Raw genomic sequence first — 18,090 nt, 5'->3', positions numbered from 1 at the left:
AGCCCTACCTTCCAACTACACCAAATAAGATGCCCATTCCCATAAGCTCATCACCAGAATGTAAACTCAAGTCTTTATATCATCCTCCTCAGCCTCCTCTCCCCTCTGAATGGAATGTTAGAAATAAGAGTACCAAAGTCCTCCCATAGCCTTCCTTTGATGAATAAAGAAACTGGACTCCCTGATCAGTACCCTGTGCTTGGTTTTAACTTTGAAACAAAATGTCCCTTCACCATGTATCCCCTGGTTTCCTGGTCCATTTCCCTTTCATGCCTTCTTTTGTGTGTTGTCTTCACCTTGATTGTAACCTTTTTGAAAACTGAAATTTTCTTCTTATTCCTGTGCCTAGCACTTATCCCAGGGTCTGGCACACAACATTAGTAGGTACTTAATTGGTATTTATTGAATTGAATTGGCCTGGTCTAACTTTCACTTCATCTTTCTAATCTTCAGCATCATTTTTACTTCCTCAAGAATCACAACTATCATTTTCATGTCCATGTTCAAATTCAGGGACTTGGTTGGCATTGATAGTGAGGCGGGTGTTCTATAATGCTTGTCTGATTATCACCAACTTTGGTCTGATTTTGTCCTTTTTTTTCAGTGTTATACTTAAGTGCCTACAAGAAAAATATCTATGGTTGGCTTTCTCATCAGAAATACTTTACACTATTTTCCCCTCCAAATTTTGCTGTCTTTTGAAGAAACAATTTTTATTTTTATTTTGGAGACTGAGTTTCGCAGTTTTACCCAAACTGAAATTGCAGTAGTCATTGAGGGACCTAATTCCATAATGGAAATATTAACATGCTCCATTTCTGACCTGGATTGGTTCACTCCTTTGTCATATCCTTGCACCTTCACACTCCTGGGGGCTTACAATACTGTAAACCAGAACTAATATGAACAAGTGATCAGTTTAGCCCAATACAACTCAGAACTTCCAAGATCCACTGGCCTCAGTCTCCCCCACCAGCAGATAGGACAAGAGTAGACCACACCATCCAGCTAATCAACTGACTTTTCGCTCTTCTCTACCATCTGCTCCATAAGATTTTGCAATCGAGTTTAGATCTCAACTCTGTATTGCCTTTGCCAGTTGAAAAGCAAATTACTTTCCACATGCTTTCCAAAGTTCTTGTTTCAAAAAGCTTAGCAAATGTTTGGATGCCTGGAATGCCTTTCCATCATAACTGGGATTCAGGTTTCTAGTCCTTAGCATGTACATTACTGACTGATCATCCTTGGGCAAACCAGTCAATACATTTTCACCTCAGTTTTCTCATCTGTAAAATGAAACTATTATTTCCTATCTGTTTTCTTCCACAGGGTTACTGAGTGACTTCTGAGATAATGACTTGGACGGTCTTTGAGAACTGCCGAGTTTAATCAAAAGACCAAGTATCATGACTGAAGCTCATCCTAGTCTTCTGGGTTCACAGAAAAAGACTTCAAAATGCCAACTGTGATTCTTGAGGAAGTAGAAATGATGCTGAAAACAATAAAGATGAGGGGGGGAAGCTAGACCAGAGCAATTCAATTCAATAAACATTAATAAAGTACCTACTGTGTGCCAACATGGGCTGCGTCTATTTTCAAATTCAGTGGCTTGATAGTGAAGCACATGTTAGATAGATAGATAGATAGATTGTCAGATTTTTACCAACTTTTATCTGATGTTGTCCTTTTCCAGTGTCATCTTTAAGCGCCTCCAAGAAAAATTTTCTATAGTTGACTTTCTACTAATTTCCCCTAACAATTTTTGTTTATTCTATCTTTGTTCTTAAGTGGTACCTCCAAGATATACAGTGGAACTGGCCTGTGGGTTTGCAGTGACAATTGTGCTTATCATCATTCTGATTGTGGTCTATCATGTCTACTGGCTTGAGATGGTCTTGTTCTACCGGGCTCATTTTGGGACAGATGAAACCATTGTGGGTAAGTAATCAACCTTTCCATAAATGACTTTTCCTGCTATCTTTTGATCAAATGTTTTTTTCAAGGCTTGTTCATAAAATCTTAGAATTTTGTATTTAAAGCTACATGTGGCCTTGGAGACTATCTCTTCCATCTAGTCCTTCATATTTTTCTCTTTTGATGATAGAATATATTATAATACCTTGAGATTATCATTATTCTTATGAATCCCCATTGTATTGAATCACACCAAAAACAAAGCACCAAATTCATTATGTTCTGATTGAAGAATGATCTCTGAGATTAGCATTTTTGGAAAAAATCTTTAATATATATATATATATCCTATTAAAGATATATATTTATGTATAGTATATATAGTATATATATTTATATTTATATATAGTATATATGTATTTATATACATATTTATATATAGTATATATATTTATATATAGTATATATTTATCCTATTAAAGATATATGTGTATATTTATTTATCCTATTAAAGATATATATGTATATATATATATATAAAGATCCTACTAAATATATTTGTATATTTGCAGTTTGTTCACTTTTTCTAATTAAATGTGAGTGCAGTAAATGTGCTCTTGCTAATAGAGTTCCACTCAACCCCCCCTTCATATGTATTAGTCTGGCTCTTGGTAAAAATTCCAATATGATTATTTTCCCTTAACTCTAGAGAGAAGAAAAATATTGCAACAGCTTCTTAATGAATTGACAATAATGATATTAGACAGAGAGGAATCAAATTTTGCAGAATGGGGAATTTATTTTTATATTAGGAAATAACTAGGGAAATTAGCCTTTCTATAGACCTCTTGCCAATTAATTCTGAAATCCCCAAGTTTTAATGGGCTTCATACCATGACACCAGGCACAATGATAGTTTTATAGCTTAGGGGAGAAAGAAGTAGAGGGAGAGTGAGTCCAGTTTATCCATCATCTAATACTAAAGAATTGCTAGATTATAGTGAAATCTTAACATTTTTACACATGAAAATGGCCTCTTTTTTGTGATGTCTAATACACATTATTTTGGTGTGAAGTGATAGACCTGGGGAAACTCTCTGCACCTTAGTTCTTTGTACAGCTTAAATGAAGGAGATATTGATGTCAAATGTGGTGGATTCCACTGATAATTATTTTCCAATATGTTGGGTCAATGAATGTACAAATTTATACATATTTATATTTCATCTTGGGAATGTAATATTGAATAATCAATAAGCATTGTTTCATTTGTGCTAAGTTCCAGTCACAAAAGCATAGCCCTTGTTCTCAGATAGTTCACACTCTTGGTTATAGTTGCTGCATTTCATAGATGGAAGGAAGCTTAAATACTGGTTAGTCCAACCAGACCTTAAAAAATGAATTCGACAAGGGGTGAATCTCTTTAGTCTTGTCCCTCTCATGCATATTTGTTTTCCCCAACAAAACCATATAATTTGCTACAAAATCTGGACTCCCTTGAAATGTAGTATGTAACACATAAAATTAAATTTTATTAGATCTATTTCTCAAAATAGCTAGTTCTGCTGGAGAATTATTGCTAATTGCTAGTTACACCACTATAAGCCAAATCGCTCCCAGCTCATAGGATCATAGATGATTCATTTCAAAGTTTGAAGAGACCTCAGAGGCCATTGAGTCCTACCCCTTCAGTTGACTAGTGAGATGGCTGAGGTCCATCAATGTTAGTCAAAGTTGGGTAATTTATCCAGGGACACAGAGCTAGACAACAGAAAAGAAAATGTCTCACATTTAGAAGCTAGGTGGCATGGAGAACAGAGCCTTGGCCCTGGAGTCAGGAAGGCCTGAGTTTACATCTGACCTCAGATACTTAAGGATTACCTAGTTGTGTGACCTTGGACAAGTCATTTTACAAAAACAAAACAAACCCCCCCCCCAAAATAACAGAAGCTAGATTGAAGGGTACAAAAGGGCCTCCCAAGAGAGGAGCTTTCCTAACTGGTGACTGCATCTCTGTTTCTTTGGTTAGATGGGAAGGAGTACGATATTTATGTTTCCTATGCACGGAATGCTGAAGAAGAGGAATTCGTCTTTCTGACTCTCCGGGGAGTCCTGGAAAATGAATTTGGATACAAGCTGTGTATCTTTGACAGAGATAGCCTGCCTGGGGGAAGTAGGTATTCCCATGATCAATGGCTAGAAAAGTCAGGTTTATCCTCCCCAGTTTCAGAACTGGCATTGGCATTGTCCCCTGCTTCCACACAGTGCCTTCCACACAACAAACACTCACCAAGAGTCTATCTCTTATGTCCCCTTCACTCTCTTGAATGCAAAGGATCCAGACAAAAAACAGGCCAGCCCTACCTTCAATAAATATGAGGGAAACAACAAAGACCATCTAATTTAATATGGCCAGAATTTATCAAATGCCTATTTAAATGAGATAAGATAGTAAAACACATTCCTTAGTAATATTAGCAATGATGATGATGATGATTTTTAATTATTATCATTACTCTTTGACAGTCACCATGCATGTACTAACACAAACTCTAGCCAAGGCACTATGATATGAAATAGAGGTACAAACCAAGGTCAAAGAACAATGGTTGTTTTTCTTAAAAAGTTCTCAATTCAGTACAATTAAACAATATATTTAAACAAAACAAAACAAAACAAAATATATAAGCTCAGTAAGCTCTGAGGATCCAAAGACTAAAATGAAGCAACCTCTTCCCTCAAGGAACTTCCATTTCCTAAGGGAAACATCATATATGGCATTCACTTTGAATCAATAAACATTTATTAAACACCCACAACACACTCAGAACTATAGCTACAAAGGGGCAAATAGAACAATCCCTGCCTTTAGGAACCTAAAAAGACATGACTTCTTATTTCTGGACATTGTAGATGGTATTACTATAGAAAATGTTGTCTGAGTTTAAAACAGGGCACCTACCATTTCCCAGTTCAAATATGGCTTAAAGAGTTGTTCATGGAAATTAGCTTATCCAAGCCATCTGCAGGCAGAGATGTCAATTGTAGGCAGTCCTGAGGCTGTCATGGCCCAGTCTCTACAAATGTTTGAGTCAGACAGTCCATAAACATTTATTAATCCCCCACTGGGCACAAGACTTTGCCAAACACAGAATACAAAATGAGGCAAAAGACAGTCTCTGCCCTTGAAGAGCTCACAATCGAATGGGGAGACAAGAAACAAATAAAAAAGTACAAACAAACTACATAGAGGATGAAGAAGAAATACTCAATGGCAAGAAGGCACTGAAAGTAAGAAGGGTTGGGAAAGGCTTCCTATAGAAGGTAAGACTGAAGCTGGGACTTGAAGGAGACTAGGGAAGCCTAGAGGACTCTGTAAATGGAAAGATGACTCCCATGGTGCCCAGCCTGGGTCGATCAATTTGTTTCAACAAGCAAAGGGTTAGATGTGGGAGAAACTGAGACAGAACAGTGCAATCTTTGCCCTCAAGGAGAATTATTCCCTATCCTAGAATACTTAAGCCAAATCTCTTCCTTAGAAAAGCTTAGGAAAATTTCAAGAGAGCTCTTAGAACAGGAGGTATTCTATTATTTGGATCATAGACACCCTTGGATACCTTTGCATACCTTCTTTGAATTCTGTTTTTAAATAGTTGAGGGAAAAGCTCAATTTCAGGTAGATAGTAAAGAAAATAAAGATGCCCTTATCCAAACTCACGCTCTCCTAGAAATCGCTCTATAGATCCCAGAGAGGACTATAAATTCTAAGTTAAGAACACTGTCTTAAAAATGTCCTTTTTAGAACAATTTCTGATGCCTCTTTGTTTAGATTTGTACTCATTTCCTTCTTTAATTCTATGAGAGTAGAGAATGGGACTATGCCCTTTCAACTTTCTTAGATTCTGCATCTAACTTTGCTGATAGAGTTAACGATAGTCTCAGAGACAGAGAGTAAAAGAAACTTGAGAAATTATTTCATCCAGTTATTCTTAAACTGCAGTCTGTAGATTTTAAATAAATAGGTAAATCAAAGAATGAATTAATGAAAGAATCAATAAAATATAATTTTTTTATGATATCAATTTAATTTTAAATATTTTTTAAAAATTTAAATTTAAATTAAAATTTATATTTTATTTAAAATGTAAATTTTTAATTATAATTATTTTTTCCTTTTCCTATGTGGTTCCTTTCTCCTTCCCAAGACTTGCACATTCTTAGAAAATAGACTAGATATTTATCCAGACTGATAGGAGGAAGGATAAGCCATGTTAATAAATAAGCAATTCAGAGTGTTGGTAAGGAAATGCAGTTTTGCTACTGAGAAGTCCATGGAGTAAAGTGAAACTATGGTGAATACAGCTGCCAAATGAAGGCCCTTGCTGGCCTGTTTTAATATGCAGTTAAAAATCTATTTTTGTTAGCTTATCCCTCTTGAATAATGACTCCTAAAGTTATTGAAGCCAGTGATCTGATCTCTTCAGTAGCTAGTATCTCTGCTCTGCCTTCATTCTTTCCCACACACAGTAGGTGTTAATGAATGACTGACTTCCTATGGACTGCCGCCCCTCCCTTACCCCCTCTACAAGGATGAGTTGGGAGCAAGCTGACTTGACATTATCTTCATCTTGAACTGGGGGGAAGGATGCCCCTGCTGGCTTCAACATTGAATTTCTTGAATATTATAACCCACTATAAGTTTATCTTTGGCTTGATCTTAATTTCATTCATAAAACCAAATGGACTTCTTTAGGGACCTTCTCTCAAAGGAAATAGTGAAGGATGAGGGCCATGCCTACTGCTTTATCTCCACTAACTTATCCATTTACCAAAAATCACTCTTGATCATCTCCTATAGATCAGACACATGGGTGGGTGGGTAAAGGGTAAAGAGATGTATGAGACCCCCACCATGCCCTCAAGACTTTGTAGGTTAGACCATGAAATGAAATCTCAAATTATAGGATTAAAGGCTGAGAGGAAGAAAGAATCTTAGAGGCTGTTATGTCTAACTTTCCTTTTTCAGATGGGCCATTGAGACTCCCAGAACTGAAATAACTTGTCCCAGATCTCTCATCTTCTAAGTGGCTTGAGTGGGATTTGAACATGGTTTTTCTGACTCTAGATCAGACAAGTCTCTCAGACTGTCACTGACTATAGGAAATGGGGGTGATTGGAATGATGTGGGACTGTGGAGAATTCAGTTTTATGTTATTCAGTGTACATAGCTCCCTTGGTCCTATGGCTCATCTCTACTGTGTGAAGTCACAATCAAAAGGCCATGACTGTCACTCCAAAAAGAGAGACCTGCAGTATCATTCTACCACATCTTGACCTGGATGATCCTTTCCAGGGAACCTTTTCATTTCTGACCTGGTACTTCTCTTATTTTCCTCTGGGACCCTTTCCAGTTTCCTATCATCTCTTAGTAGCTGTTGGCCATGCTATGGGGAGTGGATGGTCCATTTGGCTCTAGCCCTTGTACAAGAGTATCATTTCAGGATTCTCACTGCTACCTCTTTGCTTCTAGTGATTATGAGGATTCTGCTGGCACTCACCAGAGCATGGCAAGTTCATCATTGGCTTCCTCAGCCAGAGAGGGCATCCTGGAGTGCTGCTCCCCTGGTCTGCTAAGAGAATTACAGTGATTGATAAGCCAGCCCCAGGAGATGGATTATCCCTAATGGTTTGGCGACAGGAAATGATCAGAAGATTGGCCAGAGGAATGAAGTTGCTCAGCATTTCCTCCCCTTGCCACTTTTCCTCTCTCATCTTTTTTTTTTCCTGACCAGAAGTAAATATTTGCATGTCAGTGGCACAGACATATCAGACAGTCACTGCAGAAACACTTGGCCTTGCATTAATGAAATGAGCTTAGGGAGGGAAAATAAGGGAGCTAACTTTTCACCCAGCCCTCAAAGCAAAGAGCAAAGGTTTTTTCCTCTCCACAAAAGTCACTCAGCTGTTAGCCATGTGTTCTTCCCTTGTCTTCAGAAGATTCTGTCCAAAGATGATGCCTTCCTGCCAAGATCAAAAAGGCAGGAAGGACCTAGCTCTGGGCTTTAGATACTACAGGAAAAATGATAGGGTCATGCCATCATGCCCACTGCTACCACAATTAACATCAATAAGAGCTGTCCTTGGTTTAGCGGTTTAAAATCAAATCCCTTATATACCATGCTTTATTTGAGCCTCTTGGAGGCTAATGAAGACAGAAGAGGTAGAAGGTTGAGAGACTCAAGAAGACCCTGATCTTCTAAGCAAATTTAATATTTTTTTTCCTTTACTCATTCATTCCAATCCCTTCCTCTTACAGTACTTACTTTGGGTCAGACACTGGTTCAGTAAGTAAGAGAAGCCAACAATGGCAAAGAGCCATCTCTGTCCTGCCCTTGAGTAGCTAATATTCTGATGGAGATGGGAGAATGTAAACAGCAAAGTTTCTAGGAGGTGAATTGAGCTGAAGCTCAGGGGAAGTCCTGAGGTGCAAGATCACTAGGGATGGTGCAACATATTTCAAGTATGGTATGCAAAGACATTTACCAGTTCAAAGTCTTTCAAAGTGAAATATATAGGTCACCAAGGACCATTCCAAAGGTATGCTTGTAGAATCATAGAATCATAGACTTGGAGAAGGAGGAGCCTTCAGAGATCATTTTATCCAGGATACTGAGGCAGAGAGCAGCTGAGTGACTTGCCCAGAATGAGTTAGGTAGTAAGTGGGAAAGCCAATATTGAACCTAGATCCTTTCACTTCAGATCCAGTGATCTGTTCTACTGGATTTGACTTTTCTCTCCTTTGAAGAGGGATTTTCTTGGAAATGTCTCTGGATGTCCATGAAGCAAGACCTGCTAGCTCCAGGTCACAGAATCTCCCATGATCCAAGTCCTAGATTTTATTTGTGTCCTTGTTAGAACTTGGGCTAGGAAATATTTCTAACTGATTTCATTTTCCAGCCTGCCTGCCTCTCCCTGGTGCCCAGGATAGGCTTCATTAGTTATTATTTAACATTTTATTTTAAATTTCAATTTCAGATTGTCTTCCTCCATCTCTCCCCCTTCTACTCATTGAGAAGGCAAAAATGTGATTTTCAGTATACATATAAATCTATGTAAAACATTTCCACATTATCTTTGTCTTTGATAAAACGGGTGGAAACTGTTGCCTTCTGTATTCTGAATTCTTCAATTCCCTATCTGAAAGTAGAGAGCAAATTTCATCATGAGGACTTTGAAGTTGTGGTGGGCCATTGTGTTGATTAAAGTTACTAAGTGGATTTTTTTAGCTGGTTATCCTTCCAATATTTCTGTTTCTGTCATATTCATGTTAATCTTTCTTTGAAGCCATCATGCTCATCATTTCTTGCAGCATAATAGTATTCTAACACATTCAAGGATCATAATCTGTTTGGCCATTTCCTAATAGGTGGGCATCCCCTTGATTTCCAATTCTTTTCCATCAAAAAAAGAACATACACCTATACATGTGTGGATATATATCCTTTTCTTCAGAACTGGGTTCTGAAGCCCCAATTTCCAGAGGAGCATTCCCATTGCAGTTCAGCCTAGCATCTCTTTTCTTTGGGAATTGTTCTATACTCATTTGACCAGGGTGGGTCCTCTTTCACTCTTCTTATCCAAGAGGGGACCCAGTGTAAGAACCTCATCGTAGCCTTGCTGGCTAGTCCCCGTCCCTCACTTTGGATACTCTTCTCTTGTCCATGGTGCCTCAGAGTGAGTGGGTCCTAGCTTCCATCCACACTAACTGCGTGGTCTTTTCTCTCTCAGTTGTCACCGATGAGACTCTGAGCTTCATTCAGAAAAGCAGACGCCTGCTGGTCGTCCTGAGCCCCAACTACATCCTCCAGGGGACCCAGAGCCTCCTAGAGCTCAAAGCTGGCCTAGAAAGCATGGCCTCTAAGGGGAGCGTCCACGTCATTTTAGTACAGTACAAAGCGGTCAAGGAGACCAAGGTGAAGGAGCTGAAGCGAGCCAAGACGGCACTCACAGTCATTAAATGGAAAGGAGAGAAGTCCAAGTATCCCCATGGCAGATTCTGGAAGCAGCTGCAGGTGGCCATGCCTGTGAAGAAGAGGCCGAGTTGGTCCAACAGCCAGGAGCATGGCCTCTCCTATTCTTCCTTAAAAAATGTCTGAGGTCAAAATTGTTGGGGAAATGTGGCTGGTGAGAGATTTACTCTAGTCTTTTTGCTTTGTTGGGGTCAGATAAAGGCCCCCTTTTATGTGAGAGAACTTCAGGGAATATTTTCCCCATCTTCTTCCCTCCAGCCAATATAAGAGATAGAAATTGGCCTTATTGAGGTCGAGTTGATATGAGCCAGATACTTTGTCCTCTGGAGATGATAGGGTCATGGCTGAGGATGACTCTTCTCTATCACCCGCAGTCAGTGTCCAGGAAAGGTGTTGGCTACTGGGAGTCTTCCATCTGGACTTTCCAGTCCAATTTAAAAATCAAACATTTCTTCATATTCTATCTCTGTCCCCTTCCCCCCAAGACAAGCTCTTCCCAGATTTGCAAAGACCCCTCTCTGAAACATACAGTCCAAAAAATGGAGACATGGAAATGAGTGTCTGGCTTATTTCTTTCCTGATCTTTCACTACTCATCCTTGAAAAGGAGGTCAAAGCCCATGAGCTCTTTATGAGCATTAGGAAGCCTGGCTTTGAGCTCCTGCCTTAGGATACAACATCCCCCCACAAACCTTACTCACCCAGGACCTTTCAAAAGTCTGACCTGTGAAACCAGTGTGGCTGGGAACATGACTCTACTTTAGTGATGTCACAGCCAAAGGTGATGACCATTCTTTCAGCATGATCGCTCTCATGACTCATAGGTCTAAGGGTGCTTTCTATTTTACAAAAAGCATTCCTTACATTTTCTCCTTAAACTTAGAGCAATGGTTAGTTGGCATTGCTTAATGATACCCATAGTACAACTGGGAGAGACAGAGGTTCAGTTTAAATGGGGTGCAATTGGGACTAGAACTCCACTCCAATTCTAGATCTGGTGCTTTTCCCCTTAACTGACTTTCTAGAAATGCACTAATAATTGTATTTTTATTGTTGTTATTTTTGCTAATATTACATTGAAGGCCAGTGACTTCTGGATATATACCAGTGATCCTAACTGTAAGATCCCTTAGATCTTACCAAAAATATACCATGGATTCTGGGAATCCAGGAGGAGAGGACTCTAGACAGCTGATCCTGCCTATGGAAACACAAAAACAAACCACCTTCCCATGATCTGAGATATTGGGACCAAATCAAAAGGGCATCTTTTGGGGTAGCTAGGTGGCACAGTGGATAGAGCACCAGGCCTGGAGTCTGAAGGACCTGAGTTCAAATGCGGTCTCAGACACTTAATAATTACCTGGCTGTGTAACCTTGGGCAAGCCACTGAACCCCATTGCCATGCAAAAACCTTTTAAAAAGGGCATCTTTTCAAGGAGTTGTCTAACTCCCGCAGTATGACCCCTTAGTTGTCTCGGTTTTGTTCACTTCAAGGAAAAAGTCCTCCCTTCCTTCAGTCAGTGGATTTTAACTCCTGTTGCTTTTGGAAAGCCACCAGTGAGAGAAAAGGGATTTAATGGAAAATAAAATGTGTAAAAGTCAACAACAAATCAAAAAGTAAGTTGCCATTTTTTGGGTGTCTGTGTGTGTGCGCACACACATATATCTCCATATGTTCACCAGAGCATGGGAATAATAATTTAAAATATGTGTTCACGCATAGATGGATATAAAATAACTAAATGTAATACATATATGTGTATATGCAAATAGAAATATATATATGTGTATTTACATGAGTGGATGAGCACTCTGCCCCCCACGTGGTAAATATTGAGTATTACAAGTAGGATAGTCTCTGGTAAAAGGATGGATTTGCGTTAGACGTTTGGCCAAGGGCACATGGGTAGGAAAGAACAGATCTGAGATTCTGAAACAAGTCCTCTGCTGCCAAATTTGCTCTACTTGTTTCTGTGACACCATAGAAAAGAATAAGGTGAAGGAATCTCCTGGGTAATTTTGGCTAAACCTGTAACATATTTTGTGTTTTCTTTTGTTCTCATTGATGTTTTGGTGATCATTCATTCCCACCAACCCCCTGAACATAGGTCATCAGTTTTGAACTTTGGAGGTGACATCATTGTTGACATCATTGTTGTTTTGATGACTTGTGTTATCCAGGGCTCCTGTAGGAAGGGTTGCATCAGCCTATTGATGCTAAATGTGGACTGAGTACTGAATTTGGATTTGACCCTAGTGAAAGGAGGACAAACATCCCTTTTGTCCTAGACCCAACTGCCCATCCGTTATCAAGACAGAAGTCTATTGTCAGCCATTCTCTTGAGCTGTTGATTCAAATGAACACACTAAAATTCTTTAAAGTAGCAGGACTCGGTTGCCCAAGAAGCGACCTGCTACAATATTCTGGGTGGTGTTCTATCTCTATTCGTTCTGATGTAGAATCAAAAATGTCCAAAAACAACCTCTTGAGTCTTGCTACAGTGCTCCTGCTACTTGTAAAGGGGCATTGGGAGTTCGGAACCTGATTTCTCTCCCAAAAAGGAACAGGCAGAGAGTGGGTCTGGGTTTCCTTTGGAGGGGATAGGGGTGAGAGGAGGGCAGACTCAAACAGGAAAAAGGCTTTTCTTTTCAAATACAAGGTCCTTTTGAATCCAAACAGACCTAAAGCCTTGGAAAAGAGAAGTCATTATGGCAGGTACCAAACAAATGAACTACATTCCCTTTTGTAACTTAGTAAAAGTTGACAGAAAACTAAATCTAACCTGAAAGGTAGGTTATCACTTTGACTCAGTTTTACTTGTTCATTGAATATTTTCTTTCTGTATGTTTCCATATTTTGAGATTTTTAAAATCTCTGTATTTTTGTATTTTTTTCTGTTTGTTTTTATAAATTTACTTATTTTTAAAATAAACCATTTATTTTCCATTTTGAATTTTAGTTTGTGCATATTTCTTTTTTTTAAGTTTTCTTTAGGGCTTTAGGTACCAAGATGAAACAATCCTTCATGATGGCATGAAATTTGTAAAACATAAAAGGTGAAAAGTTTCATCTAAGGAAGACTTTTATATCTGGGACATGTCTGAGAATAAGTCACTTTTTTGTCCTCTTGAAAACAGATTTTACTTAAGAACATAAGAGAAAATAAGATTAGACTTGGCAAAGCCCAAATGCCAGAGCAGCTAATAGATTCTTTATCATTTAAAGGACTTTGAAAAATGCAATCTTGAGTTGTATCAAATGTGGGCAACCTCCTGTTTCCTCCTACATAAAATTACCCAAGAGAGTAGTAAAGGGACAGGTAGCTCAAGGAATCCATCTGCTCTTTGTATTTAACAAGTGACCATCAGAAACAAGTTGTTGATGGCCACATTACGACTTGGTCACATTGGCAAATTACTCCTCCCCACCCTGTGGAAGCATATCTCCTACCCCAGGTGATGATGGGACACTGAGATTCAGACTTTGGTCTATTACTGGAATAGATCTTTGAAGTCAATTATTCCAGTCCAAATATTTGATGGCTGAGGGAACTGATGCCTAGATCAAGGAAGTGGTTTACCCCAAGTCAACCAGATAACATATAGCTAAGATACTTAGGAATTTGAATCCATGGCTCAAGAATTCCTATACAAGAATTGTAACTCATAAAATGAGGTACTCCTTGTGGCTTTGATTCTGATCCCTTCACCCCAGCTATAACTTTCCCTTTGGGGCATCGCTACAATTTCCATCCTTCATTGATTGCTGCTCAGGTTTCTTTTGTTTATCTCCACTCGATCTCCATGTGTGATGCTGTGTCCCAAACCTAGAGCCCCAAAGTAGTCCTGGAGATGAGACAAAAGATGTGAGTGATTCAGAAGCATTTTCCTCTCCACCAGATGCACATGTCTAAATAAGATTTAAAGAAAAGAGCTGTCATTCTGTAACAAATCCTCAGAATAAAATAGGATTTTTAAACTCTCCAGTCAAATTGTACCATCTACCCAGGTAAATATCCTGACAGATAATCCTCCCTTCCACCCAATCAATATTCTGTTCACTCAACATTAAAATGTTAGAGAGAGATTGAGAGTATCTTTTATACAGCTTGTTTATATAGCAACCCAGAGGATGTAACTTAAGTAATCTCCATGGTAACCTCCAGCAAGACTCGGGATGCTAGAAATGGCCAGTGGAGGGTGGGGATAAACAATGCTCTCAACTAGAATCTGCATTTCCCAACTAGATTAGGGGCTTGCAGACAGATTTCAAGTCTCTTTTTCTCAATCCTCCTGCCCCCAACACATACATGCACAAATCTTCTTAAACCACAAATAATATTTACCTTGTTTGATTGCCCAACTCATTCATCAGCTTTGGCTCTAGCTAACTTTTGGCTGTTCACCCAAAGCAACAAATTTGCTTTGAAATGCAGAGATTCACCATGAAGTCTCTTGAGAGAGTCTGGGGATCATTGTAGGTGATAGTTAAAGAGGAAATCCAAACATTTTAAATTGAGACTGCATCTTTACAGAAGTGCATCAGCATCAGCCCCTTTGGATGCCTTCATCCAAGTATGCTTGTTTAGAAAATCTGTCATATTTTATACAATATGGATCATAGAAAACAGTTTCTATTATGGAAACCAAGTGATCTATTAGTCAATGAACATATAGAAATGCCTACTATGTCCTGAAACTGGGCCAACCATTGGGGATCCAAAGAATTGCAATGGATGGGTCCCTGATCTCAAGGAGCTCCTTGTCTAATGGGGGTGTCAACATGGAGATCACAATGGACAAAATGCTATATCTAGATAAGTTGAAAATAATCACCAGGGGATAGATTCTCACATTCAGGGGGAATCAGGAAAGGGTCTCTACAGAGGGGAGACTTTTATCAGGGACTTTAAGGAAACCATTAAAGTCAGGAGTAGGGATAAGGAAGGCACAGGGCAGAAATAGAGAATGATCCCTAGTTAGGAAATGAAGTGTCCTTTGTGAGAAACAGCAAGGAGGCCAATGGCATTGGGTGGGAAGAGGAAGCAAGATCTGATTTGAGATTTGTGGTGGGGTTGGGGAATGCAGGGTTACAAAAGGCTTTGAATGTCCGACAAAGAATTTTATATTTATTCCTAGAAGTGATCAGAAGTTGCTACAGTTTATAGAGTAGGTGGATGATATGGTCAGACCTATACTCTTTTAGGAAGACCCCTTTGAATGGAGGATGGACTTAATGATCTAGAATGGGGGATTGACTTGTGGCTGGCAGATCAACCAATGGGCTATTACCATGGTCTAGGGTTGTGGACTGGCACCAAGCTGGTGACACTATCAGAGGAGAGAAGAGGATGCATTTGAGAGAAGCTACAAACAAAATCAACCAACCTTGGCAACAGGTTGGATATGGGCACAGGGTAAGAGAGTGAAGAGTTGAAGGTTACACCAAGTTGTGAGCCTCAGTTGCTAGTCCATCTAAACTAGAGAAGTTAGGGAAAGTCAACAAAAACAATTTAGATTTTGGGGACAAGAGGAATTTAGGCTGCTCTTGTGGATATAAAAATAATTGCTTTCTGAGCTATAATTCCTCCCCTTCCCCCATTTTGGTTAAAAATTAGCCAACAGGTCTTTTGCTGAGCAAGCATCTCTTTAGATGTCATTAAAGATTCATGATCATTCCATTAATTGGAGAGAATTCATTTGATGAGTCACCTATCTCTATTAAATTCCTGTCAGCTTCCTTGTGATCCAATTACCTGTAACTCATCAGCTTTCATTTATAGGCATATAAAGTATGGGGCTGAGGTCACTGATAAGAGCCCAAGTGGTGTCTTTGAGAGCAGAGGGACATCCCAAAAGCCTGCTTTGTAAAGTGTTCTCTGTTTATCTTTACAGCCTTGGAAGGGATGATTTTCCTGGGAAAAGGACAGTGTATTTTCTAAGCAGTGAGCTAGCAGGGTGTCAAAGTAATCTCACACACACACACACACACACACACACACATATTTATTCATCTTTATGGTCCTTTAGAAGTCACAAAATCCTCAAGGAGCATCATCTTACCTGAGGATAGTAACAGCTGGGAGAAGTGGCCAATGCAGGTCTGTTTATCCTTCTCAGAGGAGCCATTGAAGCTACATGAAGATGCCTCCTTTTGGGTGAGGCATCCAAAACTCAGAGACAGAAAGTGACTTGCCTGTGACTACCCAGCTAGCCAGAATCAGAGGAAGGCTCCATGCCAGAACTGCTTCAACTCTATAGCCAGCACTAATCCACTATTAAATAGAACCTTCTCTGAAATAGTCTCTACTATTCTCTCTCTTCCTGGGAAGATGTTTTCTTTTCTCAAATTCAACAGAGAAAATGTCAGAGTTAGGACTGAGTCTGTAGAGTTTTGAATCTGAACCCCTAGGCCCAATTATTGCTGAAAAGATAATTTTCCAGATAGATGGGGGTTTAGTTGGTCCATATGACCTGTCCATAGAAGGTGTAGCATATTGGGCCTGCTTGATCTGTGTATGGGAATGGATGAAAATGAATACGTAAAAGCACCCACTTAAACACTTTCATATATTCTCCCTGTAAGAGTAGCAGATATAAAACACTGGGAAATGTTTATATTTATACAGATATCAAGCACAGGTATATACTGGTCTATATTACTTTAACTCCATCTCACTTCACCCCTACACCTCTCCATGGATCTCTTCCTTGTAACATAGAATCAAAAAGAATGTTAAGCAACAACACCCCAACCCTATCTGACAGTTTATGCCAGATCCCATAAGCTTGGTCCTCTACCTTTCTAAAGAAGGCATTTTTCCACCTCTTTTTGCAAGCCAAGTTTTGGCCTCAGGATACTTGTGCATTCTTTTGCTAGTCTGTTCTTTCTCTCTATCTTCTTCCTTTTTCATCTAGACACGGTAGAGGCTGTTTTTGACTTCATTCAGAGGAGCCGGAGGATGATAGTGGTCCTCAGCCCTGATTACCTCACAGAGAAGAGCATCAGTCTCCTGGAGTTTAAGCTGGGGGTGCTCTGCCAGAACTCCATCGCGACCCAACTGGTGGTGGTAGAGTATCGGCCACTGGAGCATCCCCACCCCAGCATCCTCCAGCTGAAGGATTCAGTCGCCTTTGTGAGCTGGGAGGGTGAGAGGTCCAAACGCTCTGGATCCCGATTCTGGAAGGCCTTGCGCCTGGCCTTGCCCTTGCGGAGCCTGAGCGCTAGCTCAGGTTGGAATGAGAGCTGCTCTTCCCAGTCAGATATCAGCCTTGATCACATCCAGAGGAGGAGGGGTCGTTTGAAAGTGCCCCCAGAGCTCCTGGGGTCAAGGAGAGCTACAGGGGCCTCTTCAGCCCCTCCGGGGGCAGCTGCCAAGCACCAAGGCAAACCCTCAGGAGCTTGCCGCTGTTGTGTTACCTACTGCAAAGGGGAGAAGCCACTCAGGAACAAGCACCGAGTAGAGGCTCCCACCCAGCCACAGTGGGAGACCCACCTTTGCAAACCTGTCCCCCAGCAGGTGGGAACTCATTGGGTTCAAAATGGCAACAGACTGGCTCCGCCAGCTCCCCAGATCTCCGCCCTCGCCCTTCATCATTTCACAGATCTGTCCAACAACAATGACTTCTATGTCCTCTGATCCCAAAGTGCTCTGGGTGTAGCTCTCTCTCTTTGCCCCATTTCTATGATGAACCAGTGGGAAAAGGGAACATTTGGAACCCCAGAGTGGGCCAGTCAATGGTGTCCTTTTATTGCTACAACTTCTCATTTGTTCCTACCACACAAAAGCCCTGTGAAGGGTCTGGATTCATTCCCAACATCCTCAGAAGACCTTATAGATCTTTGGCTGTCATAAGAGGCTTGTTTTGAGTAAATCACTTTAGATTCTACCCTACTACTCACAACCTGAAAAAATGATTTTTTTTGGTGGGGGGTGAGCCCTTTGTCTATACACCACGACATGAGTAATTAGGTTCATTTGGGCCGTGAAACATTCAGGGTGGGTCTGCATTGGAAGTGTAACTATGGAAAACATTAGAGCCCAGAGAAATGATTTTATTTCAATTCGGTTCAAAGGAAGGGGGAACAACCTGGAAGCCCTCCTCAATCCTGCTCCTCCCTCTCTCAAAATGTCAAAGCTCAA

General features: G+C 40.1%; 1 protein-coding gene across 1 annotated transcript in view; it reads left to right on the top strand.

Annotated features, from left to right (window-relative positions):
- The window catches only part of IL1RAP (interleukin 1 receptor accessory protein), a 142,949-nt gene extending 125,119 nt beyond the window's left edge, over nt 1-17,830 (top strand). The window contains exons 9-10 of the mRNA XM_074190642.1: nt 3,944-4,087; nt 16,865-17,830. Of these exons, the coding sequence (XP_074046743.1) occupies nt 3,944-4,087; nt 16,865-17,586 (866 nt within the window). The 3' untranslated portion in view covers nt 17,587-17,830. The remainder of the gene's footprint in view (nt 1-3,943; nt 4,088-16,864) is intronic.
- The last annotated feature ends 260 nt before the right edge of the window (nt 17,831-18,090 follow it).

The sequence above is a fragment of the Macrotis lagotis genome, chromosome 6 (assembly GCF_037893015.1).
Source record: "Macrotis lagotis isolate mMagLag1 chromosome 6, bilby.v1.9.chrom.fasta, whole genome shotgun sequence".
In the NCBI taxonomy this organism is placed as follows: domain Eukaryota; kingdom Metazoa; phylum Chordata; class Mammalia; order Peramelemorphia; family Peramelidae; genus Macrotis; species Macrotis lagotis.
This window is presented reverse-complemented; position numbering and strand designations above follow the sequence as displayed.